A 27074-nucleotide genomic window follows, 5' to 3' on the forward strand; every position below is an offset into this window, starting at 1 on the left:
GGATCCTAACAAGACCATTGCAATTTATTGCTCAGCAACGAATCGTGTCACCGGCGTCGGTTTGCCTTCATTCAGTTTGCAAAATTCAGGCGAGTCGAGCGAGATACTTTTCCATGATAATAGCTACTGAATCGCAGTCCTGATATGATGAGACTTAATGGTACGCCTCCTGCCGGTTTTCGAGCCGCTAATGCTGGGGTTTCAACTTGTACTACAGCGGTCTCCAGTAACAGCAATCTCCCAAGAATCCTACCGCTCATGGACGTTGACAGGGCTTCGTGAAGACGCGTTGGACCGCATTCTTACGACCCTTTCAGCGTCAGCCAAGATCTACAATATAAAGTTCCCTTTGCCCCCATCAATATGTCTTCTTCCTTATTCCTTCTCTCAACAGACAAGCGAGATCGCATCCAGTTCTTTCTCGACTCACTCGAGCCCAATCCACCGAACACGAGCATGACCCAGGACAGCCTGCGGTCATCCAGCTTCTCCGAGTCGCGGCTCTCCGATCCCATTGACCCCCCCTTGAGCGAGACCGGATGGGCATCACAAGGGGTTGGTTCTGGGAATACGGATTCAAAGTTCGCAGGAAAGAAGACAACCCCAAGGTCATCCGTTGGCTTTGCAAGGCCTGCTCCTGTGCGAAGAGACCACCGAGAAACACGTATACCCTCCTTGGCTCGAACCCCGAGAACATCTACAGGCACCTTGCAAAGTAATGCAAAGATGGCCTTTGACGTGCTCAACGTCCCTCCTATGGCAGCTGAGTGTGAGAGAACGTTCTCAGCTGCTGGCTGCATGGTCACGCCACGACGGACACGCCTCGGAACTGACGTGATCTCTGCCGCTCAAACGATTGGATCGTGAGTGAAGGCCGGATGGATGGATGGCTATGATGGAATCGCCCTCCGAGATGTAGGCATTGAGGCGCTTGAGGATGGAATATCCTGGCAAACTGAAGGTGAAATAGCATGAGGTGTGCCACTCGTGGCTAGGTAGAAGTATGTTAAACAACGTGGGTCCTGTTATCGGAACATCCTTACCCGCCCAAGCCTCGGCAATCTACCGAAATAGAATCTACATTGATAGAATAGCTTCCTATTCTATCTACTTTGGGGTCGCCGTAGGTAGAAGTGGATAGATGCAGAACCCTGCCTCCCCCTCCGCCTTTCTGCCTTCCGATCTTGGTACGTGTGACAGACCTGGCGAATCTCTCTGCATACAGACGCTGAAAGGGTTCGCCGGGTTGAGGGTCAGATACAACGGCACGAGATTTTGGCGGAGCCAAAGGGTCACAGCAATGTGAGCAAGCAATTTACCTCGATAGCCAATGCTGCTTACTGTTCGTATTGCTTACTGGACAACTAGCAGAGTCTTCTAATGCCACGAGCGACTCTATACCAGCCGGATCGCTGCCTACCTTCGTGCCTCTCGTCCTCGAACGCTGGGAACGTTGGGAAGGTCGAGATATGCATACCGTCCCCGTCTATCTAGTTCCATTGGCCCACTCCGGCGAACGCGTAACGACGGCCCGCTGTGACGAATCTCCCTAGACCCGACTCTGGAAGGGTTTGCCGAACTGAAGGTTCGAGCGCGAAAGGGTGCTTGGGTTTGGTAAGCCGGAGTCCCGACGGTTCACAACCCATATGGTGACTTACAATAGACAATAGCTGGAAGGGTATCCTAGATACTACATGGCCCAATGGCTTACCGGAGAACTCCCAGAGTCCCCTACAACGAGGGACTAGCCGTGCTAGCACAAGTTCCTGACTACGACACAACAACGACAATACAACCATCTGCCCCAACATTTCCCCCGTGCCTGTCCTCCAACACATTCTCTGTCTCGAGACTTGGATCGGTTGGCTTGACCATTGATCCCGTCGAGCCAGCATCGAATAGTGTTTCCGGTTGGCCGTAAGCCCTGTGCTAATGATGGGTCCGGGGCGCTTCCCGCGCAGCCCCTCTGGGCCACTGCACAAAATTGTATAGTCAAAATCCGTCACGCTTGCCCATCACTTGCCTATCGGGGACGATCCCATTCTTGCCGGTGCTGACCCTCGTCCAGACGATTTGCTCGGGGCGGTTACCCGCGCTGCCCCTCGGGCCGCCGCATATGGGCCATCCGTGACCGAGGCGGAATCCGTCCACACAATACCCCCGCTGCTGATGTCGCGAATCCTATCAAACGGACCGCGTACGACGCCACGACCAGCCGGGCCCGGGCAGTGTAAACAAGAACTCATTCTTGCCATTCTCATAATCATAACCACAGCATCACGAAACCCGACCACAACGGACCTTGACCCAGTGCTTCCAGTTCCAACTCCGGCGTATTTCGCCTCACCTCGCCCACGCCTGTAGCTAGGCTGACTGCCAACTCGGACACGGATGGATGGGAACCATGGACGATCGGTCGTCTTGTCGGGCGCTCCGTCCTACCTGCGGCTCCTCGGGGCTTCCTCGCCCCCGAAGCGGCAACCCTGTCAATTCTCTGCCCCACGTGGGGCTGATGTCGCGCGCAGGCCCGCCCGTTGTTTGTCAAACAAATACACAAATACCTCTTTCTCCAATAAACCCCACCCCCTCGCGTCGGCTTTCTTCCCTTTCCCTCTTACCTCTCTTCCAGTGCCATACGCCGCAGCAGTTCGCACTCACATTGACACATTCGAGCGATGACCTGTACTGGTCGATAATTTTTGAAGCCACATATTGCCTGACATTGTATGCTCTGGGTTTGGTATCTCTGCGTGACCGCGGGAGGCTAGAGAGGCTAGATGTGCATCCGATGGCACAGCCTTTGACCCTACCAGACGATGCTTCCAAGATGTGTTCTTTAGGACAACAGCCAATTTATACACGATTAACTCATGACGTTCCAAAGCTCAGAATAACATAACTACAGGCAATGCATATGCGTTATGCATTGATGTAGCTTGCTGCAAGAGCCTTCCGGATTCCGGGAGACAAGCTTGCGCCCTCACTTCCCAGAGGACAGGTCTTCACCCCCAGGGGACAGGTCTTCACCCCCAGGGGCCAAGCTTGGTCTTCACCCCCAGGGGCCAAGCTTCCTCTTCACCACCATGGGCCAGCCTTCCTCTTCACCCCTCTCCCCCTTCCTTCCCCAACCCCCTAACCCTACACCCAGCAGCCCCCTCCCCTCCTACTAATCAGGCGGGAAGTTCGCACGTAGACGCCTAGGATATTAGTGTTTTCAATATGGAGGAAGAGAGAGAGAGACGAGACCGGGAACGCGTGCAGGATTCCCCTCTTCCCTTTCCCCTTTCGGTATAGTGGGACCAATCAGCGGGCGAAGCGGTCGGAACGCGTCGAGGACGCACGGGCCTACCTGGAATGCATCTGTACCTGCCAAATCGGGCTCAGAGCGTGTCGAGGTTGGGTGGGGTAGAAGTGGGTCGGCGCAAGGCGAGGGTTAGGATTAGGGTTGCAAGGCTGGGCCCCGAAGTGGGGGCCTTGTGTAGCGGGGCTCTGCTCAGGTGGCCTGTGCGCAGCCACAGGCAGGGTTTTCCCCAAGCGCGCCCCGCCTCCCACATTCGGTTCCTCGTGCAACTACACTATACCAGAGATCCCCTACCACGGCGATTCCTCCCGTGACAGCTTCATCATTGACGGAAAACGCTGCGGCCCGAGGTTGCCGTCTGGAGTTTGTGAACTGCAATGCGTGGAATGAGGAAGATCTCTCGGGTCTCCTTTCACAACTGTCGGCCTCGCAGGCCTGGATCCGTGGTGTTGTGCACGTTGGTTCGGATCCTATACGGGAGGTAAGCTATACACTGGCCAAAACGACTCCCATACATTCACCGTTAACACGGGGCATAGCAGTCGCAGGTTGGAATGTCGGAAACAGCCCAAACTCCCCGCCACCTCAACTTACCACACTATCTCACCGTGAAAGTTCTCGCGGAGACTGTTGGCCTCAGAGCATGCAGATTCGCAAAAAAGTGGTTCCGGAACTCGTAGCAAATGACATGGTTTAACATGGGCCACCAACAAACGGAATGTCGATTTTTTATTGGGTTAAGTTAGGTTTTATTGGGTTTCATTTTTGCAAACAAAAGTCTACCATGCTTTTCTTTCCCTAAGGTTTCGCGTTTTTCCCACCTTCTCAACACTTTTTCCTCTCTCAATTCCTCAAAACCCCCGACGTCAATCATCCCACACCTACATGTGTGGTCTTGTTGGAATTATGGAACAATCGGTTTTCCATCATTTCGCTCTACCCGAGCGACTTCCGGCTTCTGAAGATGCGAATCTCAACGACATCGAGGCTAGGCTCACTGACCACCTTCTCGTGGCGATCCGCATCCTGCGGGATGCCGCTACTGGAGACGAGTCACGATCTGATGTATCGAGTATCTGGGAACGCCTCCGTCAGTGCTTAGTTATATCCAAGGCCGTCACCCGCGACGGCAGGGTTGACAGGACGCTTTTGTTGTCAGAGCTGAGGGGCATGACCGCCCTCGGCGCAATCCTGCTTGACATTCGTAGCCAGAATGCGGCTCTTTTGATCCATCGACTGTCGGAGTAAGTGTTTATGCTTCTGGGTTCGCTCGAGTCAAACGACTCAACTAACCGTTTGTCACCGCCAGCTTGGATGAAGAGGTCGTCTTTGAAGTTTTTGAAACCTCTCCAAGAAGCGAGGACGTCCTCGCAGCAGATAATGCCCTCCAGTGGGATTTTCCCGGCAGTGCATTTGCTATTCCGTTACCAACATTCAACGACGACAACTTCCAAGGTGCACTTGCCGACTTCCTCGAGCTAGCCTCCCTGGAATCCACCAAGGCGTTTGCCGCCCAATCTTACAAAGCCGGAGTTCAAACATACGAAGACCGAGACACGGGCGATCCGGCAATCATCAGCTCGCTGTTGATGGCAATCATTGAAGAGAACGGACGCAGACTGTCCATCCCTCCCCTTCGGAAACGAGTGCGGGACGACGTTTGCTGGTTCAAGGCTCGCAGGCCGTGGCGCCGTTCTCCCCGCTGGCTTGCGCTCAGGGTTCTCATCTCGCGGTACTTGCTACTGAGGTTGGGCACGGAATTGGGTCGATTCGAATACAAATTTTGTGTCTGCGTCTGCTTGGCCAAATTTTTGGAGGGCGCGCAAAGGGCTCTTGAGGTTGACCAAGTCCATTTCCTCAAGGCCAAACTGTGCCGACGGCTCGCGAAGTTGGACATGGAGAGAGACAGCATGCAACAGGAGCACATCAAACGAAATGTGGATCTTCTCTTCTCGCGGCTGACCCCCATCATCGACCCGATCATCCACAGCGCGGTCGGCCACGTACAATCCGTGTGGCAGGCGTGGAAGGTGTCCTCCATCAAGCAGATTCCTCCTTTGCCGAAGACGGCCTCAATGTCGGACACCAGGCTGCCCCTGCGAATGAGTGGCCAGTGGCTGCAGCGAATCCTGGTCTCATCAAACAAGATGATGAAGGGCCGCCAGCAAAAATGGATCCCACCATCCGACTTTGATCCTTCAACTCTACGCAACGAGCATTTCGCCAAGCTCGTGAATCCCCTTCTTCAGATCACCGCTATAGAGGATGAACTCCGGGAGTCCCTTCAGTCAGGTGTTGGATCTGGAGCCTCTGGTACCGCACCGACCCAGATAAGAAGGCATCTTGACAGAGGCCTAGACTTATACAGAGGCAACGCCAGCGAGATGAGCCTTTTGATCCTCGATGTCATGTGCCTCTGGACAAGACTTGACATGTGGACATGCCAGCAATTCCCCCTCCTCCAAAAGTTCCACCCCGTATTCACGGCTGAAATTCTCGACGTTTTGCACCTGGAGCTCTACAAGGACATGGCTCGCCTACAGGCCGTCCAGCATTACCTTGAGGCGCGGGTTAAGATGTGCCGCGGCTCCAAGATCACTATCTTTGATGATCCGACCAACGATTGTTTCGCACGAAGATATTACGATGAAGTCCCTTCTGTTGACGGCTTGAGTGCCCTCCGTGAGGATATTGAAATGGCGGCTCGCGAACAAAAGCAAGTTAAGTTGGATGAATGGAGGCGAAAGAATGCCGAATACAATGATCTGACCCGGCAGGTCAATGGCAGCACTTGCATTCTCACCGTCGACGAGAATGATCCTTTCGGAAGGGGGGAACATGTCGAGAGCTTCTGTCCCCGGTGTCAAGCGATACGAAGACTGGCCAGGCTCCGCATCCAGATTCACGAGCACCCGCTCCCATCTGACGACTTTCTGGCCAAAGTGGTTGTGTTCGAGTTACGGTGCCCTGCGGCCTTTGCAGTCTACCGCGATACAACTTGGATGATATTATCACGGCTCGCCTGCTCTGCGCCGGCCCAAGGAGTCGAACCCAAGTGTCGCATCCACGAGTACGCCGCCCTCGCAGGCTTTGCCACCAACACAGCACAGCCTACCTTTTCCTTGGCCTCCTTCACGAAGCCCTGTAAGTGTCCCCTCCTCCTGCCAGGCGCCATCTGGGGCCGAGTCGTTGCTCTGCTAGTTGCTGATTCTCCCTCTCTACGTTAGTTTTGAACACTCACTATGCGAATGCCACCTTTCCGATCGAGTGGGATGGTGGACGGGATGCAGTGTGCAAGCCAAACGGATTGAAGTTGGCTTATTTTGATGCGACCAGCCGAATCTGGACTGGACGAACACGGCTGAGACCACAATTTACCCACCACGTCCGACTCCAGTTACCGCAGAACTCGCCCTTCGGCAGCTTGCTCCATCACAAAGGGTTTTCCGCCGAAGGGGACGGCCCTTCGTCGTACGAAATCATGGCTACCCAAATGAGCTGCCCCACAGGTTTGAATCCGCACGAGTTCCTTGCCTTCAAGACCCTGGTGTCGGGCACCGCTCGAAGATGGATATCCATTCTAGTCGAGCTCGGAGCAACCAACATGAACTGGTCGAGCGAAGCCAGCGCGATACTCCTCAACCACTTGGCGCTGCATTGTGGCCCAGCATCGGACCAAAATGACAAACTGAAACCTCTGAGACTCATTCACTCCGTTTTCCGTGACGCCCACTTTGTTGAGAGGCTGCTCGAGCAGTTGCACTCGCGTCTGTCGAATCTCGCCGCGGTGGCAAGTTGGAGGGAGGCATATCTGATGGGCACAATAATCACTCTGGCGCTACGCGTCTTTGACCTATCTTCCGCAGCCAACTTGGGAACAGATATTTATGAGAAAGCTCTCGATTCTATCCTACAGGCCCGGCAGATTTGCGCCCAATGGTTTAGGCTGCTCCGGGAGGAGATTCTGACATCTCCAGACAGGGCTGCGGCCAAACAGTTGCAACAACGCGCTCTCGCGGCGGCTTTGTTATGTCGGCGCACGTTCGTCATCCATCTGGAGCACTCTGTCCCTTTCGACCCTGTATCGTTGGCCCTGTACGTCGAGTCTACTATCGCCACCCATGAGAACATGGTGAGCAACATCGACTCGCTTCCGCAAACCATGTTACAGAACATGGTATCTACCACTAAGCTTTCCCATCGTCTCAAAAGGATTGTTTCGCTTTCAATCTGCGAAAGCCCAGACAGCCTCCGCGAGGCCTTGAAGTACTTCTGGCCTGACGCGGATCGAATTGGAACCACGAATTCCGCATTAACCCTTGATCGCGCTGGTTGGCTGTCCTGCGATATCGCCCAGACCGAAACCGAGAGTCACCAAGTGGTGAACGTGGATTTGCTCCTTGGTACACTTCTCGTAAATGGGAAGCCTGTTGGGGTAGGTCTACACCCAGTCCAGCTTGGCCGTGTCTTGAGGGACTTTGAATTAACTGGGGATGTGAATAGAAACTGCCTCAGGATTCGCAGAACTCATTGATGCTGAGGGCTCTTTTTGGCGATCAGCCTCTCCGAGTGTTTCAGTCGTCGATTCCAGGGATGACGTACAGTAAGACCTGTCCCACTAAGATCAATGGAGTTCAGACGTTCAATGGCTGATATTTCCCTGGCACAGCGCTCACCAACCGACCGAAAGGTTTCACGGTACACATCGGATACGAAGGCCGCGACACCATCATCGTAGCTAAATTACGACGGCCACAAACCTGCACTGTCCGCTTCATTTCCCAGGAACGCTTCCATTCTGCAACCATCTGGGATCTCCCGGGACCCTTGGTGGATGGCCGTATACACTGGCTGTAAGTGATTCTGCTCCATAGTCTAGGGACTCTTTTGCACCGGCTAACGAATACCTCCTAGAGATTTAAGTACTGGGGATGTTTACATGGCGCCCACCGCCAGTCCATGGGACATCTTCAACCACCATGTCATTTGGACCATGAACATCTATGATCCTGTTTGCTGGAAGCTCCGGCAGGGCAGACAGGAGCGAGACATTGTCGTGGACCCCCTTAGCCCTCTCTTCGAGCGGGTTGCAAGGATCCTAGATGGCTTGACCAACAGGCGGAACCTTCTTGTCAGCCAGCCATCCGGATTCGGATGCGGTCTCGAAGTTCATATCCAATGCCTCCAGTTAATGTTTTTCGTCAAAAACACCCAGCGTTTGTATTCTCCACAACTGAATCTGGAGATCGATCCCAATCAAGACGCCGGGACCTGGTACGGCCTGACGAGCAAGCTGGTGTGCCGTGGTGTTGACAACCCCCTTCGCCGGACGGTCCTAGTTCCCCTGGGCCATTTGTCCACCACCAAATCGGGATGCCACGTCTTGGTCAGCATCAAGGAGGAGGGAAGGTATGGGAAATTTCCGATCAATGATACGCTCGGCAGGATAGACTGCGCCGCCGAGCCGAGCCTCGTTTACACCAAAGCCTTGCTACACGCGTATACGTCCTTCTTGCTTCCCGATCCCTTGACAGGGCGTACTGGAACCGAGGAGAGTCTCCACTGGCTTCGGCTGGGAATCTGCCGGCCGTGGACAGTGCTCAGCGGATCACTAGCTCCAGTCTTATCTCAGATTGCCAGCCTCACGCCGGTGCGAGAATACTATCCCCGAGATTTGAAAGTCATGAAGACCGATCGCTGGGACGATTGCCTCACCTGCCACATGCAGGACCCGATGTATCGACAGGTGGTCGAGGAGATAATGGCTGTTTCGAGAGACCTGGCTAGATTTTCCACGACTCAGAGCACCATGCCGGGAATCTGCCATGATCCCTCTCCTACCGGCGACGCCCATCTGACCACGAGGGCGTTGATACGCCGCCGACTGTATGAGAGAAATGGATTTAATGGAGGCGGGAGCAAGCCCACATCTAGGGACAAAGAGCGCGTGTACTTGTCCCGAGACAAGCTTCCATCCTCGGGACATGCTGCTGTGATGGAGATTACACACCTCTTGCGGACAAAGCCACAAACGTTCAAAACTCCGTCTAATTTAGCCGACCTTCTGTCCCAAGGAAATACCATCGGTGGCTATGGCGCCGAATACAAGACCGTGTCCCTCACTAGGCAGATGCAAGCTGACATGCGCGAAAACTGGGGCTCGCTCGTCGAGTCCTGTCGCAGCCGGTCAAGCTACAGCCTCATGTTCTTTTTGGCAACCTTGGCTTTTCGGCAGAAGTTTGATGACGGTCTCCTTAAGGGGCTTTTGGCGTTCGCTATTTTTAGTGATCTCCGGTCCTTGTCTCTTCCCCCCTGGCCTTCCTACTTCAATTTCCGTCCGGGTAGCAACCCCGGGTTGGACGATATCACGAAACTGATCCGCCCCTTCAAAATCCCTCCTCCAGAGAATGACGGAGAGGGACTGGGAATGCTGATAACTGCCAAGCAGCGCCGCAAGATGCAAGCTGCAAAAGACGTGCACGAGATGAAAAGCGACGAGGATTGCCGTTCTTTGGCCAAATTCCTTCTCGCCCAATGGCCGTGCCATGAGCCTGACCTATCGAAGTTTCCGCGTACTGATCTTTTGGTGGACATCTCGGCAGCGCTTGAGGCTATCCGCCCAGAATGGCTGCGCCTGTACCATAACAGGAGCCTGTCTCTTCATTTGGACCAAGTCCAGCTCATTTTGAACCGCCGACGTTCAGACTTTGAGTATAAGCCCCCACGTATGATCGCATCCGAAGTGGCTTTTGGGCCACTTAGCCCTCTTCGTGGCGCCGTGATCCCTCAACTCGATTCCGACCTTCTTGGGAAAGCTTTCAACAGAACTCCTCTCATCGCTGCAACACGAAACTCAGAGGTTCAATGGGCTCCTTTGGCCAGCTACTCTCAACATGACCGCCACTCCCCTGTGCTGATGCATAATAATCGCCCCATTATCAGCAATGCCAAACCAAAAGTCTCAGCCGAGGAAGCGAGGGGACACATTATCGAACTGCAACACATCATCAACGATTTGGCGAAGAGCAAGTCATTGGTGCGCAAACGTTATGCCCGAGATCTCTTGCAGAGTCTGGACGCGTTCAAGAACCTCAGGACGCCCCAGCAGCTTGCCACATTCCTTTGCCTCCGTGACGATGCCGCGGCCGTGTCAGAGTTCATCCGCGCCTTCTCATACCTGAAAGCGTCACTGGAGACACCGGCACTGTCGATGTCGTCCCGGCGGATCCGGTGGCTTCAACTAGGCGGTCTATGGCCCGCAATCACAACAGTGTCCCTGCTGGAGCAGCTGCGATCGACGGCTAGCCCGTGTTTCGGGGATGGGATGCGAGATGCGCTGATCGATTTCGGCCTGGCCATAACCAAACTGCAACGGGTGATGAGACTGAATGACTGTGTTCGGGCAGGCGACAAATCGCGCTTCGAGGACGAGGAAGCCAACCTCGGACATACCAACTGGAGACCCCAGGACCATCCCGACTGGATGCTCTTGGAAATAGATTCCAACTTACTCATCCGGCCCAGCCAGGTCGATGTGGCCCTAGCTACCATTTCGCCAGCGTCGGGTACAAACTCGGTTTTGCAGATGAACATGGGGCAGGGCAAAACATCATGCATCATTCCGATGGTCGCGGCTTCGATGGCTGACAAGCAGAGCCTCGTGCGCATCATCGTCCCGAAAGCGCTGCTCCAACAGACTGCTCAGCTGCTCCACTTGAGGCTTGGGAGGATTCTGGACCGCCAGGTCAGCCACATCCCCTTTTCCAGGCGGACGGTGACGAAGGACGACAGCATCCGATTGTATTACGACATTCATAAACGTGCCCTGAAGGCGGGGGGGCTGATGCTGTGCCTACCAGAGCACAATCTGTCCTTCCTATTGAGCGGGCAGCAGAGGATCCTCGACAACAAGGTCAATGAGGCGAAGCCTATGATCAAAGTGAACACTTGGCTGAGGTCCGTCTGTCGTGACATTTTGGACGAATCCGACTACACCTTGGCGGCTCGAACTCAACTCATCTACCCCTCCGGCCCGCAAATGCCCGTCGACGGTCACCCGCATCGATGGCAAGTCGTCCAAGCCCTACTTAGCCTCGTCGATCAACACCTTTACAGTTTACAAAACTCGTTCCCCCAGTCCATCGAAGTGGTCAGACGACAGGGGGGTGGCTTCCCTCTCATCTACTTTGTGCGCCGGGACGTCGAAGACGAGTTACTGAAGCGACTCGCCACAGACGTTACCAAAGGCCACGGCAGTATCCTCCCCGTAAGCACGTTTGACAATCGAGAACGTGCGGCCGTCAGGGACTTTCTCGCCCCAGGGGCGAAAAAGCTGAAGTCCACCACTCTTGACAAAATACGGAACCTGCGTGCGGATAGGCCCCAGGTGAGACAGACGGTGTATCTCATCCGCGGATTAATCGTCAATCGTATCCTGATCATGACGCTGAAAAAGCGCTGGAACGTGCAGTACGGCCTTCGGCCCAATTCGGATCCCGTGGCGGTCCCATACCACGCTAAAGGGGTGCCCAGTGAGCAGTCGGAATGGGGCCACCCCGACGTGGCGATCCTATTTACCTGCCTCGTGTTTTATTACGGCGGCATTGATGAAAGCCAACTGCGGCTGGCGCTGGCTCGCGTGCTCAAGTCAGACGATCCGTCCACCGAGTATGATAAGTGGGTGCAGTCCTCGGAAGAATTCCCGGCATCTGTGCGGGCGTGGAACACAATCAACATTGAGGATGACGCCCAGGTCCGTGACATATGGAAAGCGGTGCGGTACCGGGTCGTTGTGGTCGACTACTTCCTGAACAATTTCGTTTTTCCGCAACACGCGAAGCAGTTCAGGGTGAAGTTACAGTCCAGCGGGTGGGACATCCCGCTATTCTCGACGCAGCTGGAATCAATGTCTGCGGACGCGATGAACGGCTCCGCCGGGGATCAGCTGTCGAAGAAAGCTCGACAACAACCACTCACGACAGGCTTTAGTGGCACAAACGACAACCGTACTATGTTACCGCTCACCATCCACCAGGCAGACTTGGCAACGCTATCACACACCAACGCCGAGGTTCTCACATATCTTCTGCACGGCCGGTCTCGCAGGTGTCAGATCATCACCAACCCCAGGGATGGCCGGGCGACGGAATGGGACTTGCTCCGTATGCTTAGGGCACAGAACATCCGGATCCTCATTGACGCGGGGGCCCAAATTCTCGAGATGGACAACGAAACACTCGCCAGGGCGTGGCTCAAAGTCGACGAGCGGTGCGATGCCGCACTATATTTCGATTCGACTAACAAACCGTGGGTCATCTCCAAGCATGGCCGCAAAACGCCGCTGTTGGCATCGCCATATGCCGACGATTTAAGAAAGTGTCTCGTGTATCTTGACGAGGCTCATACCCGGGGGACTGACCTTAAATTCCCGCTTGACGCGCGGGGTGCCCTCACGGTTGGCCCGGGCCAGTCCAAGGACCATACAGTTCAAGGTGTGTGCCCCCTGCTCTCTACTAGATTCCCCACTGCAATTGCGCTGACTCTCAAACTTGAATTAGCGGCCATGCGGCTACGCCAGCTCGGGACGTCACAGGCCATCACGTTTTTCATCCCGCCCGAGGTGCACCAAGTTATTGCCGACCTGCGAGCGAAGTCAAAGTTCGATAACATCGACTCCCACGACGTGTACGTAGAGCCTCCACTGCGTTAGCGTTGTGATACGGCTCGCTAATACTGACTGTGCGTTGGTCGCAGCATCTGCTGGCTTCTCGACAATTCTTGCGACAGCATCGAGCAGCTGCAGCCGTTATATTACTCGCAAGGTGTTGATTTCTGCCGTAGAACCCAAGCCGCCCTGGACAACCCCGACTACTTGACGAACCCGGACCACCGTGCCCAATATGTGTCATCCATTAGGCAAAACGAGCTGCAGACGCTTCAGGAGATGTACGAACCGAAGGCCAAGGGGAGCAAGCACGGCAATTTCCAATTATCGCATCCCAAGGTGGCTGCATTTGCGGAGGAGCTCAACCTTCGGCGCAAGGGCTTCCAAGACACGGGACGGGCCGTTCATGGCTCAGCACTTCAAGAAGTCGAACAGGAGCGCGAGGTTGCTTTTGAAGTTGAGTCGGTTCGGCAGGTGAAAAAACGGGTGCAGTACGACGCGCTACGCTTTCCAGGTCTCCACGCCGAGATTGAGATCTTTACCCGCACCGGACGGCTGCCCGTTGACAGCCATGCCGTTACACATGTCTTCCAGCTACTTTCGAGCACCTCGCTGGGCCGGAAACACAAGGTGTCGGGTCGGGGCAGCCACGCGCAATCCAAGCTGTTCGTGTCGGCTGAGTTCAACCGGACAGTGAAGCTCTACACCTCTTCAGCCCCAGATACTCTTCTGGTAAGTTTCATCGCCTCTAGTGATTGAGTTCCGCCCCCTTTCTACTTGTCTAACACGGCGATAGCGCCCCGTCAGCTGGGTGCTCTGGAGCGGCCTATTCGAAACAGCCGTCGTCCTTGTTCCCGAGGAAGCCGAAGAAGTTATCCGCATGATGTACGCGAAAGCCACGCACCCCAAAGTCCACCTCATGACCTACGCATCCCCCGTAACAAAACGAATGATGGCGTTCAACAACCTAGCCTTCTTCAGCATGCCACCCCTGCCCAAAGACTGGGCGGCACCCCAGTGGCTCAAGACTGAACTCGGCTTGCTCGCCGGAAGACTATACTTTCAATGGCATGAGTACGAATCGCTTTGCACATTCCTCGGTGTGATCGAAGACGATAGGGACATGGAATCGCCTTTGGTCGCTGATGATGAGGAACAAGGGCCAGATTCTGAGGATGACAATGACGTTATACAAGATGGCCAAGGGCGAGGCGAGACGGTGATCTCTCCTCGGAGGGATGGGCGGACTGTCAACATGTCATTCTCCCCTCGGCCTTTGACATTTCTACAGGAGTGGTTGGCCATGAGACGACACGGGCAAGACTTCGTCCAAACGCCTATGGGATTTATAACACAAGGCAAGGCGTTGCAGGCAAGCCATCCGTTTTTCGGTCAGGACAATGCGTCGAGCGTACCAGTAACTCAAGTTGGAACATCTGTGGCTGGGACGACGGTTGGTGTAGCAGGTGGTGGGAGCTCTTGGGGAGCGAACGAAAATGGCTATGCTGACGAGGTTGTTGAGTTTGATGGTGTGGATGATATGGGTGCGAATGTGGGTAATAATGAGAGCGATGAAAAAGGGGAGGATGTGGTGTATGATGATAGCGAGTGGTTCGACTCAGACCTGTCTGAGTGAGGTGGTATTGGAAGACTGGTGTTAGATTGAGATTATAAGTAAAGCAGGCGAGTAACAGTCTATTATCTAGTTAATTGTTATTATTATTATTCATACTCCGCTATGCCCTAGGGCGTGCCAGACCCTCAGCTATTTAGTGTACTGTCACGAATATGGTCGCATGCAGACGACCCGGCGGGTCACGCTGGTCGTGCCCCGAGCCAATCGGCAAAGAAGGGCCTCCTCCAATGGGAACCGGATCATGAGCTGCAGACGCGATCCAAAGGTAGCCAATCAGAAATGGATCATTGGATCGAGAAGCGATCTAATGATCCAGGACGGATCGCAGGATCATGGAAATATTCTTCGATCCAGGTACGGAGGTACCCAGGAATTAGCTAGTATATAGTCACTCGTTCTGGAGAACTCTGGGAGTCCTCCAGTGAGCAATCACAACTACAGTTCGCTACAAGCTCGAGAGCCTACTGTTGAGACAAGTCTCTGTTGTGCACCCTTTGGCTGCACCGAACCTAAGCACCCTTGAGAGATTACCTTCAACCGAAGCTGAACCCTAACAGGACAGGATCCTGAAGTAGGTTCGTCACATGTACAGGAAAACCGTGCCCTCCCGGGCCGGGTGAAAAACCCATACCAACAATCAAGGAACGATGCGTTCTGGTGAGTCTGCATATACAAAGAGAGGAGGCCTCCTGGCCTCCGGACGGGGGCGTTTCAGGCTGCCGCTTCCAGCTCGAGCCTCCTGGCTAAGTTGTACATCGGCAGCTTCCCCGAGTCCATCAGCCAGTCGAGGACTCTCCTCGCGAGCCGTGCAGTCGTGGGATTGATGCCGTGTAGTGAACTGGGGTATACGCCTTGCAGTGGCCAGAGGGGTAGGGTTATCTATTTTCCGTTTTTCCGCCTTGGCACTTCTCATGTATTTAGGAGAGACAGCTCCCGCCCTCTCAGGGGTTAAGGGGGCAGACAATTCTCACTCTTTTCTTTCAACACTTGCAGAAGTGACATTTCTTTCGCGGCAGCTGTGACCGCAGCCCTCTGACCAGAGGGCCACGCGCGTAGGCGTATCGATACCGCGATCGTAGGATCCGCGGCATCACTTTGTTGTTTCCTGAGCCATCTCCTCTCTCATGCTGCATTGACATCACAACGAGCGTGGCACGTGACCAGCGTTGGTGGTGTGTGTGGTTTTGAGGTGTATCACCGCTTTAGTAGAAACGCTTCAAACAGGTCGCGGTACTCAGGAGGAAGTCGCGCCTTGATCTCGTCAGCTGTCAGAGACGGTTTATTCGACTTGTCGAAGAACTTGCGGGCATCCTCCTCGGTGATGCGCCGCATCGTCGGTCCATCTCGCCAGACTTCGTCAACAAAGCTATGAAAAACAGCTGGCAGTCGTGCCCTGTAATCGCCTGCATCACCATTGCGGTGGAGAAGGTCCCTGAAGAACCCGTCTGGCAGGTCGGGAAGCTCGGTATATGGTACCTCTTTCATCGCCTGCTCCAGCTCGCCGAAGGTGGTTCTCATGACCGCGACGCCTTTCTGGCGGCAGAGCAGGGCGAAATTCGGTGCGTTCAGCAACTTAATATCAGCGCCGTCGATGCGCTCGGTCCGTCGTGCCACCCCAGGGGTCGGCAGTGCCCGGTGCGGCTGGGCTGGTGTTGCTCGCTTCCCCGCTACCATTCTCGCCTGCCGGGGAGAACAAGAGGGCTGATTTGGTATCATTCTGGCCCTTGCGTGTGGTGGCGCCATTGTCCACCGGGGGCCTCCTCTCGCCTCCGCGGCGTTGCGATGCTGTAACAGCTGTTGGCGGAGGCGCCAGCTGCGCCTCCTGCGTGATCTCGCTGCCCTTTGTTCCACAGATAATTTGCTAACAACGGTCTCCGGCTGCCCCTCGGGTTCGCCTTCGTCCTCGACATCCTCGACATACATATGGAATCGCTTCCCAGGGTCGGAAACTGTGGTCGGCCCAATTGCTCGGGGCGGCCGGCAGTGCCCCCGGCAGCCCTCACGAAAAGTAAGGGATAATTTCTCCCGATCCACGGCCGGGTTGTGTTTTCTCAGCCACGGGAAGCCGAGGATGACTGGGTTATCCTCCGCTAACGTTGTAATAAAGAACTGTAGTTGCTCGCGATGGTCGCCAATCACTAGGCCCACTTGTGTCTTCCACTCAATCCATGACGATAGAGCGCCGTCGGCAAGGAACAGTGGCCTCTTTTCTGGTAGTCTCGTTAACGGAATATGGTGCCTGACTGCGAACCTGAAGTCTAGGAACGCCAACCCAGTACACCCAGAATCAACCAGTGATACACACGGAATTGCGCGGCCGCCTACAAGGAGATAAGAAGACAATGTAATGGAATTTTTCTGGCCGATAGCACTAATGATCAATCTGTCATCGGCACCGGCGAGCGTTATCCCCAACACCTTGTCCTCCTCCCTATAGTCGGCCCTCCGCCTCCACACGCGGCTCTGTGTGGAGGTTAGGCGTTTCCCTGGCTGCTGCGGTCCTCGCTCCGACCTTCGTAGTTCGTGGTGGGCTGGCCATCGCCGCTCCAACCGTCCTCGGAGTCGACCTCGCCTACCACATGGCCTGGGTTCTGCACGTTCAAGAAACGGACCTGGGAGTTGTAGCCGCCCCGGAAATCGCCACGCATCTCGCCGCGGCGAGTCGGAGGACCTTGGTAATTGCCACTATTGCCGGTATTCGCGTTGTTACCAGGGCCGTTGAACGCTCGCTGCTGCTGGTAAGCGCCTCCGAAATAATTGTTGTTCCCACCTTGCTGAGGGCTATAATAACCCTGAGAGTAGCCCTGGCTGTTGTAAGCGCCGCCATAGCCACCGCGCTGGCCGCCACCGCGAGAGCCGCCACGACCACCACGGCTCGGGTATGTGGGGCTACGGCACTGGCGGGCCTGGTGGCCGGCTTTACCGCAGTTGAAGCAGAGGCCATCGTTGGCTCGACGTAGCTTCTCCTCTTCAGGGATCTTTGCCAAGTTGATCCTCATCTGGTCGAGGTCCATGGCATCGGGATCCTTGGCCTTGCCGCCGTTGCCGTTGCTGCGGTTCTGACTACCGTTGTTGTTGCTGGCTGCCTTGCGGAGGTGGTCTTCGCCCTCCATGTTGATTGCCAGTGTCTGGGCCATCTTGACCCAGCCTTCGAAATCGTTGCGCTCCGGGGTATTGATCTGCATGTTGAGGGCCTCCCGCATAGGCTTGGAAAGCCGCTCACGGAAACCACGAACGCGGGCCGTACCATCCCAGTCGCATACGTCGGTGAGGTTCGTATATTCAGTCAAGAAGTCGGTAAACGCCGCAAACTCGTCCTTCTGCGACAGGCTACGAAGCTTGTTCTCCGCGTTGGCCGCTAGATCCATTGTAGCGTACTTACGGGCGAGGTGGTCCATAAAGTCGGTTGCGGTTTCCCACGGCCAGGTGGCCGAATCGGAAGGGTTCGCCGTCACCTTCTGGACACCCTACTACTACTACTACTACTACTCCAAGTATCCTGAATCAGACCATGTTAGGCTGATTATGGGGTGGGTCTGGTAGCAGGGGCCCTGGATTGGCTCGGATTAGCTCGGACCACACCAGGCTGAACTGATTACCACTCGCACCACACGAGCTGAACTGATTACCATAGCTTACCCACCCATTATAGTTAGAAGGGAAGCCTTAGCAAGCACACCACCACCACTATCAAGCACACCGCTATTCCTGACTGGGAAAAGCGCGTGTGCCCCACTGCAGCAGGACAAGCTGAATTCTTTGACAGCTGCCAGGTGGGCCAACAGCGCAATTGAATTCTTCCTCAAAGCCATCTTCACAGCAGTGTTACTGCCACAGCATTAACTTTCCGCTTCCAATTAACGGCCTGCTGCCGCCGAGCCTGTCAGGTATGCTTTCAGACCCTGATTCTAATTATCTAGCTAATGATGTTATTCTTAAGCAGAATGGAAGCAGCCGGATGGTCATCGCAAACGCCAGAGCGGCCCTGCGGCCCGCCGCCGCCCGAGAATACCTACGGCACTTTGGAGGAGGCATAGGCAGCCACCCAAGCCCACGCTTCCACCAACGGCTACAGGATGGTCAAGAACGGCACCAAATCTGGCCGAGCGCGCTTCCGCTGTGCCAAGGGTCGTGAGTACAAACCTCAGGCCAATCCCGAGACCCACGAATCCAAGCGCCGCAAGACCAGCACGCAGTTTACTGGCTGCAAGTTCCAGCTTGCCGCCCGGCCTCTCCCTGACGGCAGATGGGCTGTGAAGCTTCCTGACGGCCCAGCAGCGTTGCACAACCACGGCTGGAGCTACCCCACTGCCTTTGCTGGCGCCAGAGCGAGAGACTCGTACGAACCCGGCACAGCGGCACCGCGGGCCTCCGGTCGATTCATCGATGGCCTAGATGCCCTGGATCCCGACATTGAAGATGACCATGATCGGGCGCTAGCGGCAGCCGAAGTAGCTGCCCACGAGGATCAGGAAGATGCCGTTGCTTTGGGGAATTAGCCAGCCGGCGGCAGACGCGGCTGATGCTTTGATGAATCGTTAGCATATTTCAGAACAGCAGAAATACAGCAGAATTGCGTTATCTACGATTTGTTCGGTTGATGCTGTTGTGGTTGCTGCTGGCACTGTGGCGGGCTGCGGCTGGCCTGGCAGCTGTCAAAGGAATTTAGTTTGTACTGCTGCAGTGTGGCATATTCGCTTTTCCCAGTCAGGAATAGCGGTGTGCTTGATACATTACCGCCGCATGCTGATATTGAAAAACCTTGACGGCTTACGCTTTGAGCGAATTTATCCCGGCTTGAGCAAAAAGAGCAGCTCCAGGCGAGTGAGCGGGAGGTTGACGGTACGTTGCCGGCTTAGGGCACCTAATCGGTTTGATCCACAGCCCGCTCCTTCCCTCGAGCTGGTACCCAACCGCTCTTGCCTTCGAGAGCAGTCACTCTACGGCTTAGAGGAAGGAACAGCTTCAACAAATAAGCCGCTTAAGGTCGTAAGCCGAAGAGAGACCCCTCGCTGCTGTGAGCGAATATGTCCCGGCTCGTGGATACCCGCCTTGCACCGCTAAGTAGTGGTGGTGGTGTGCTTGCTAAGGCTTCCCATATAGAAACACAGCAGTTCGACTATTGCTCCCTAATTTAACCAACCTCGTTTTTTTCCTACTCTATTGCTTTTTTCTCCAAATTACGCTTACCCTCCCCCCAGCCATACCCCTAGCCGCCCTTACCCACATGTTGGCCGACAACCTAGTCCCCGATCAACGTGTTGGAAGTTGTGGCACTTGGCACTCGGACATTCGGTTGCAGAACATGTATGGCTGCCCAACGTGGGCGCAATGCAGCCTACGTGGGGGGAGGCCAGGAGCTGACGACCAGCTATTTTACACAAGATGAGGGGAAGGACAGACAGAAACAAGGACAACCTTCAATTGATGACTTCGGGGCTGCTCCGAGGATCCCAACCCACTGTTGTAAGCTTCAAAAACATTTGTGTGATAACCGTGGAATCGTGGCTGTTGGTCTTCCAACACAACGCCGGTGCCGCCTCCTTCTTCTCCTTGATGGCCCACGCCGCCGCCTCGAACTCGGCCCGGATGGCGGCTTGGAAATCGGGTGTCTCTCCTACCCGCTCCCGCTCCCGCTTGCGGCCGCGTCGGCGGGCGGCACCACCTCAAACAACCGCTGCAGCGCGCCCGTCCGGCCGAACTGCTGGCAATACACCCCGTCCACCCATATGTCGCCCAACCCACCTACCGGCCCTGCCCCGGGCTTCCTACCACGCCCTCTGGGGTTAATCCAACCATGCTCTGACCGGCAATGCTTCTGGATATCCTGCCTCGTGCGCCGGATATGCCCACACTCGATGCACTTCTTACCGTCGCTCCACATGGGCAATCCGTCGATCGCCGGCATCACCTCGCTGGGGAATCGGATGTCGTCTACGCTAGCGGCTAGCGAACCGTCATCTTCCAGCGCCAACGCCTCCTCCACGATGCGCTGCCGATCCCCTGGAGCTAGAGAGGAGTGCTGTGAATTGACATGTGCCGCAACCGATTTCGCCGTAACCGCACCGCAGTGCTCGCGGCAAATAGCGATCCGGAATGCGGGCAATCGTTTGAAGAATTCATCGAACAGCACTATACGTAACCCCTTCCCTCGTGTAGGGGCTGGGATAGGGGCTAGGATAGGTAGCTGACCAACGCTCACGACCCTGGCCCCGCCCTGCGCGATAGCTGGTACCGCTCGCGTTTCTGTCCCCGTTCCCATTTCTGTACTTGTTGGAAACATCTCCCTTGCTGATCTCGAGCGAGACTCTAAGTCCTGTGGGTATCTGGCCGACTGTACGCTAGGATCGTCGGGGGCCGTACCATTGGGGGCACTCTCGGCCCTGGGGGCTAGAGCCTTTTCTCCTTCTAAACGCCGCCTCTTCGGCGGTCTGTGGACGGGAAACGCATCAGGCCCTTTCTCGTCAGCTTGGTCGGATCGATGGCCAGGTAGGGTACGATCTGGCTGCGGGCCATTCGGAGCTGTTCGAGGCTGTACGGTCCGAACAAGCGGCGCGGAGGACGCCGGCTCACGGACGTCAAGCGGGCAGTCGTTCGGCTGTAGAGAAACTCGAGGAGGCTGCGCCGCCATTCCGGGGATTTGGCGCGCCGGATCCGGCTGCCCGAGCTGTAGAAATCCGTGCCATTCCAAAGATAGCCACTTGTAAAGCTGCAGAAGAGCGGGTTGGAGGCTGTCGGGGAAGGCCCCGTCCAGCCCGTACGTGTAGGCTCTCTGCAAGGGCCGATGTCCGCTCTGCCAGGCGAACGCCACGCCACCGTCAGCGTCGCGCCTTCGATCATCGTAGCGGTTAAACGGATTCCTGATTTGCCGAACGTGCTTCTCGGTAACGGCAATGGAGAGCTGCCGATATACATGTGTGCCAAACGCTCGGCCGACGGTCGATTCGGTGAGCCGCCGCAGCGCCCCTGACAGGACGTGTGTCTTCCACAGCCTGTCGGATCTCTGCGGGGAGCAGAACATCAACGAAGACTCGACGTCGATTCCGTAGCAACGCCGTTGCAGCATGTATGTGAACGGCCGGATATACACAAGGTACTGGTAGAGGAGGCGGCCGACCTCGTCCGGCAGCATGCGGGCGACTTGGAACTCTTTGTTGGTAACCGTACGGGCCTTGGTATGCCTGGTTACGAGGAAGAAGGAGCCGTCGTAGACGTATATGCCCCGGCTTGTCGAAGCGCCGTTGCAATGTTCTAGGCACATCAGCTCCGTCGCCCGAGCAGCCTGCCCGCCGGTGAGGTGGATCAGTGCCATGAGCTCCACCAGCGCTTGGTCGTGCAGCTCGATATAGCGACGGACGGCCTGCTGGTCCCATCCGTTCCTACCGATCAGACCATTCACGGGGGAGAGGCAGGCACGCTCCGACAAGGCCAAGAAGGCATCGACCAGGTGGTTCACCGGTTCGGTCACGAACGAGTAGCCTTTTCCCACATCCGACATCTTGTCCCGGAGGGCGTGGAGATCGACCTGCGGCTGCAAGTCGTACATCAGGCGCCTCGTCGACAACGCGACGGACTGGAGCAAGTCGTGCGAGAGTGCCCGAAACTGCTGCATCGAGATACGGCCCTCGTCCCACGACAAAACCTGGTCGTCATCGCTCCACTGGACACGGAAGGCGGGTCCATCCGACCGTGCTAACTTGCGGCCATAGGTCCGAAGACTGAGCAGCTCGCCTACGGGGGCCTGGGAGCCCAGGCAGAATGCTGGCACCCGGACTTTATTCAGGCGCTCGACCTGATTCCGGTGCGGCCGGGCTGCTATCCGGATGTGGTGGTGGGGAAGGCGCGGGAGAACGGTCTCTAAAAGAAGGAGGCGCGCGCAATAGATCAAGGCGGAAAGCTTGGATGTGTACCGGGAGGGTCTCTCAAACGAAGACCCGTCTGCGCCGAGGCCTGCGACGCCGCTGAAGTAGACGAGGAGGGTAGAGCGTGCTTGGCCGTCACGGAATGGCTCGGTCACCAGAAGCCTAGCGAGCTGTAGCAGGGCGTCCTGGTAGTACGGATCGGACCCAGCGTCCTCCCCATCTTCTGAGCTAGACTCGGTATCCTCGCTATCTCCGTCGTCTACGCTAGAGTCGTCCTGGCTGGTTGCGGCGTCCTCGCCTTCGTCATCGTCATCGTCATCGTCATCATCATTGAATGCGCTTACGTCGTCGTGATCAGCAGCAGCTCGCCTTGTCTGCCGCGTTCGAGATGGCCATGAGAAGGCGGTAGTGTCCACGGTCTCTGTCCCAGAATCGTGGGCATTGTCGTAGCACTCATCCTCGCTCCCGCCGCCGGACCCCCGCGCGCTCGGCTGGGCTGCTCCTCTAGTTGCGCGGTCCACGCGCCGCTGACCCTGGGTTCGTGGTTCGCCGAGCGCGGACCAAGCCGCTTGCAAGGCGTCACGCTGGGCCTGCGTCAACGACCTCCGGCATAGAGAAACGCGGGAAGCCTCCGGCAGGCGCCAGAGCCGAAACGAGAAGCAGAAGAACCTGAGAAAGAGCCTCCAGTAGGATTGGGCCGTGGACTGGCGGCCTACGAGGTCAAAGGGGACCCTGTGCGGACGCACCGGGTCGGTGCTCCGAAGCCACAGCCGGATCGACACGTCGGTGTGTCGCGCCGTGTCCTCACAGCGGCTCTGAAGCCCGCGCAACGCCGACGCAACGCGGCCTAACCGATCTTCGTCCTCGCGGGTGCTCCGGATCGTTGTTTCGTCTCCAGGCGCGCTAAGTCGCAGGCCGTCCCCTTCTTGGCACGGTGGCAGGGCGAGCCTGACGAGAACGTCGCGCCTCGCCCCCTGGAAGGTCTCTAACCACCCAGTCCGCCGCATCCAGTTCGTCTGTAGAGCTAGATCAGGTGGGCTCGTGCCGTCTGTCTGGCGAGCGGTAGCCGAACGGCCGGCCAGGTGTTCCCGCTCGGCTTGGTGCAGCGCGTCAAGGGCAGCCCTCTGCTCGGTTGTGGCCTGGTTCCGCAACCGGGAGGAAGCGTCTTCTGGTCGCTCGGCCGGGGATGGGTCCTGCGTAGCGATCCAGTACCCGCGGGCGCCGTTCTGGGTCCAACTCTGCAGGGCAACGTCCTCTAAGACCTCGTCGCGCAGCCAGCCCCTATGCCCCTGGGTGCGGCGGCGATTGTGGGCTTTCGCTAGGTGCCGCGTGATGAGGTCGACGCTGGTTGTCCGGTAGGTACAGTGACGGCAGGCAACGCCGGTACGAGTGGCCAGCTGCGGATGGGCCGGCGACCAATCGGGGCGGAGAGGTAGGGTGTTGGGATCCGGAAGACATAGGGCGCGAACCAAGGGGTGGAGGCCGTCGCGCGACCGCTTTGGGATGGCATGTTTGTCAGCGAGATGCCGCGTCACGCAGTTGCCATTGGGCTGCAAGGCGTAGCCGCACGGGCGGCATAGCAACGCGGGCTCGGGCACATTTAAGACCAAACCGATTGCGGCAAGGCGCCGGTTGCGCTCCTCCTCTTGGAGAAAACACCAGTCGGGCTGGAGTGGCAGTAAGGCCTGCTCCAGATTTCCCGTCATATCGGGATACTCTAGCCAGGCTGCTTTACTACGCTGTCTACTCAAGCATTAGGGGAGTAGTTCGACTTGTAGACGCCTAGGACATTAGTATATGCGTACCTAAATATACTAGTTCGACCGGCAGCAGCAACAATATACTTTGGAGAGAGAAGAGAGCGTGACGGATAGACAGATATTAGAAAGTTTCTACGTAAATACCAATGCTGTACGGACTGTACCAATCAATCACAAAAAGAAGTAGGGAGTGGCAGGCAGGTTGGACGTCGGGATGTAACCAATCGGCCCCTATCCATGCATCCCACGAACCGAAGTCTGTTTCAGAGAGAACCCCGTGCTAGCCCAAATGGCGCTAGTGAAGTCAAGGGCTCAATTTCATAGAAGTGACATGGGCATTTTCATGTCAAATTTAATATAGATAGCATGTGCAACATCCTGAGATTAAGCTAGTTTCTATGGTATAACTAGAGAGCTTAGAGAGGAACTAAATTATACGAGAGTAAATGGACATTGAAAGTGGGAGTTGTGATTGATGGGGTGCCGGGTTTGCGACGCTTAGATCGTCGAAGAACGCTGGATCGAGATTAGCGTACAAAAATTGCTGGCGTCGCTTCGTTCGTCAGTCGCGCGGCACTTCGCTACGCTACGGGGCGCTTCCTTCCTCTCTCCCGCTCCTGGCAATTTTCCTGTCCCTCTCCGGAGGACAATCGGGGTTAGGGTTAATTACGGGACAGACGAAGCGCCAATATCTGTCCGTCGGCCAGCAACTCCATCTACTTGAGCCATCTACGAATCGTTTCTATCCCGCCACTCACGTTACGTATCTACACTCACGTCCTCGCTACTTACAAATCAATTAGACTCTGAGGGAACCTCCCCCGCCACAGCATCTAACGCCTGCAGTTGCCTGGTCGCGTGATCGGACAACTTCAACCCCATAGCTGGTGATGGTGTCTCGCGGTAGATCCTGCTGCGTTCGAAGGGCCGCTCAAACATCAGCCCGCGGAGTGTCTTCACCCGCGAAACGGCCACGTAGGAGAGGCCAGAAGCAAACTCTGGCGCAGAGATGTCGCAGACAACCTTGTCCAGGGTGATGCCCTGTGACTTGTGGACGGTGATCGCATAGCTGACCAACAGCGGGAACTGCTCTCTTGAACATGAGTTGGCGCCGACCATGAAGTCCTGCCGCACTCGGAGGATGGGAACAGCCAGCTTCTCTCCACTACGGAGCGGCTCCCCGTTCGGCATCGTGAAGGCCGGGCCGTCGTAGTCATCGAAGGCCACCATGATGACCTAGGGCGGGTCTCGCAGCACGTCGGTACCTTCTTTCCAGGATATGTCGTAGACTGTGCCCTGTGCGCCGTTGACGAGCCCGACGTCGGCCCACAAATTCCGCGTCAGCATCACCCTGCAACCAACACACAAGGGCAAGCGCTTGGCCAAGTTGCCGGCATTTGAGGATTCAACCTTCTCCGCACCAACACCCTCATGCTTTGCCTCGACCTGAATGGCGGGGCTGTCCAGGCCAAGCATGTGTTGGTGGTTGTACTCGACGACCTGGGTCTTGGTGGGATAGATGCGAAGCGTATCAGCAAAGCTGTCAACCTCCTCGGGAGAGAGCTTGACAGAGCATCTCGAAGCAAGGAGCTCCCAGGAGGGTACCGACACATCAGCCTTTCGCAGTTCTTCCAAGGCCCGCCGAAACGGGGCCTGGTCTTCGCCCTGCTGCCGCTGTATTGTGGTCAGAAACACCGACTTGTCGAATGAGAGGTAAGCATTACGCCCGACAATCTCGATGCCCTTTAGGTCGTCGCGTGTTGAGTATAGCGGCTTGTTAAGAACACGGGGGAGCTGGAAGAAGTCTCCAATCAGGATGACGCTGAGGCCGCCAAAGAACTCGTCGCGGTTCTCCGGAAACACCTCTCGTAGGGGCTGATCGATCCACGCGAGGGTTTTGAGGCCCAGCATGCTCTTCTCGTCGATCACGAGGTAGTGGATGCCCCTGAACCGCCGCTGCAGGGCGTTCAGGGTCGTCGGAGTCTCGGAGAGCGAGCGGTAATTTCCGTCGACGGGGAGCCGCAGCATGGAATGCAGAGTCTGTCCCCCTATCTGGTTGCTCGCCACGCCCGTCGGGGCGGCCCTGACAATGGGGGAAACTCGGCCATAGGAAGCTGCCTCGGCCTGAAGATGAGAAGAGATGACCTTCACCATGTACGACTTTCCAGTCCCACCTCCTCCGTCGATCTGTAGACGAAGGGGCGGAGGCTGACGGTTCTCGTTCTTGGCTCTGTAGTGGCGCATGACCGTGTCGTATACCTGCCGCTGCTGCGTGTTCAACGTGTCACGGGCTGCGAGAGGCATCTCTTCCACGTCGTAATTACCTGGAGCGTCTCCATATCGCGGCCTGGCACTTTCACTCGCGGAACGCGCTCTTCAGGGAGATTGTGGGGAAGTTGGAGGTCGGGGACCAGCCGGGCCACCTCCTGCCAATCCTCAAGTGTGATGTCCCCAGCATCCTCCCCTCGCTCGAATTCATCCTCTTCCGGCAGCGGTAACCCTAACCCTTTATCTGTTGACCCACTAGAGACAGACGTTACCTGGGAGTGGTTGAACAGAATTGTCAACCGCTGCCAGCGACACCATTGCTCGACGACCTACTGTCTAACCCTAAATCAACCTCGAGCAATTGTTCCGACTGGCGATGGGGGTGGTTCAGGAGCAGCTTGACGCGGCAGAAGTCAGAGTACTGCTGATGGGAACGGACCGGCTTGTACCGGGGGTAATAATACAACAACCGCGCGGTCAAACGCTTCCCACCTGTACCATCTTCCTCAATGTTCAACCATTGTTCTGTGGTGGAAGTGCGCGCCAGCTGCGTGGTCGGTTCCTGGGGCAGCTGTTTTGGGGT

At 56.2% G+C, this 27074-nt stretch overlaps 5 protein-coding genes across 5 annotated transcripts in view; 2 read left to right on the forward strand and 3 right to left on the reverse strand.

The window, feature by feature from the left end:
• Positions 1-4186: 4186 nt before the first annotated feature.
• Positions 4187-14601, forward strand: CHGG_06815 (uncharacterized protein; the record flags this gene model as incomplete). Its single annotated transcript, XM_001222909.1, has 10 exons — positions 4187-4545; positions 4611-6445; positions 6529-7736; positions 7805-7904; positions 7971-8154; positions 8216-11687; positions 11772-12792; positions 12859-12985; positions 13055-13697; positions 13762-14601. The coding sequence occupies 10 exons, from the start codon at positions 4187-4189 to the stop codon at positions 14599-14601; spliced, it is 9789 nt and encodes a 3262-aa protein (XP_001222910.1).
• A 1194-nt stretch (positions 14602-15795) lies between these two features.
• CHGG_06816 (uncharacterized protein) lies at positions 15796-17969 on the reverse strand (the record flags this gene model as incomplete). The annotated part of the gene is made up of 2 exons (XM_001222910.1): positions 15796-16844; positions 17114-17969. 2 exons carry the CDS (start codon positions 17967-17969, stop codon positions 15796-15798), a joined length of 1905 nt encoding a protein of 634 aa, XP_001222911.1.
• A 708-nt stretch (positions 17970-18677) lies between these two features.
• Positions 18678-19100, forward strand: CHGG_06817 (uncharacterized protein; the record flags this gene model as incomplete). Its single annotated transcript, XM_001222911.1, has 1 exon — positions 18678-19100. One exon carries the CDS (start codon positions 18678-18680, stop codon positions 19098-19100), a length of 423 nt encoding a protein of 140 aa, XP_001222912.1.
• A 921-nt stretch (positions 19101-20021) lies between these two features.
• On the reverse strand, positions 20022-24169 carry CHGG_06818 (uncharacterized protein; the record flags this gene model as incomplete). The annotated part of the gene is made up of 2 exons (XM_001222912.1): positions 20022-20266; positions 20473-24169. 2 exons carry the CDS (start codon positions 24167-24169, stop codon positions 20022-20024), a joined length of 3942 nt encoding a protein of 1313 aa, XP_001222913.1.
• Positions 24170-25018: 849 nt separating this feature from the next.
• CHGG_06819 (uncharacterized protein) overlaps positions 25019-27074 on the reverse strand; it is a gene marked incomplete at both ends in the record, with an annotated part of 3699 nt that continues 1643 nt past the window's right edge. Inside the window, 4 exons of the mRNA XM_001222913.1 lie at positions 25019-25348; positions 25481-26491; positions 26548-26735; positions 26825-27016. Of these exons, the coding sequence (XP_001222914.1) occupies positions 25019-25348; positions 25481-26491; positions 26548-26735; positions 26825-27016 (1721 nt within the window). The remainder of the gene's footprint in view (positions 25349-25480; positions 26492-26547; positions 26736-26824; positions 27017-27074) is intronic.

This window comes from Chaetomium globosum, genomic scaffold (assembly GCF_000143365.1).
Source record: "Chaetomium globosum CBS 148.51 scaffold_3 genomic scaffold, whole genome shotgun sequence".
NCBI lineage: Eukaryota > Fungi > Ascomycota > Sordariomycetes > Sordariales > Chaetomiaceae > Chaetomium > Chaetomium globosum.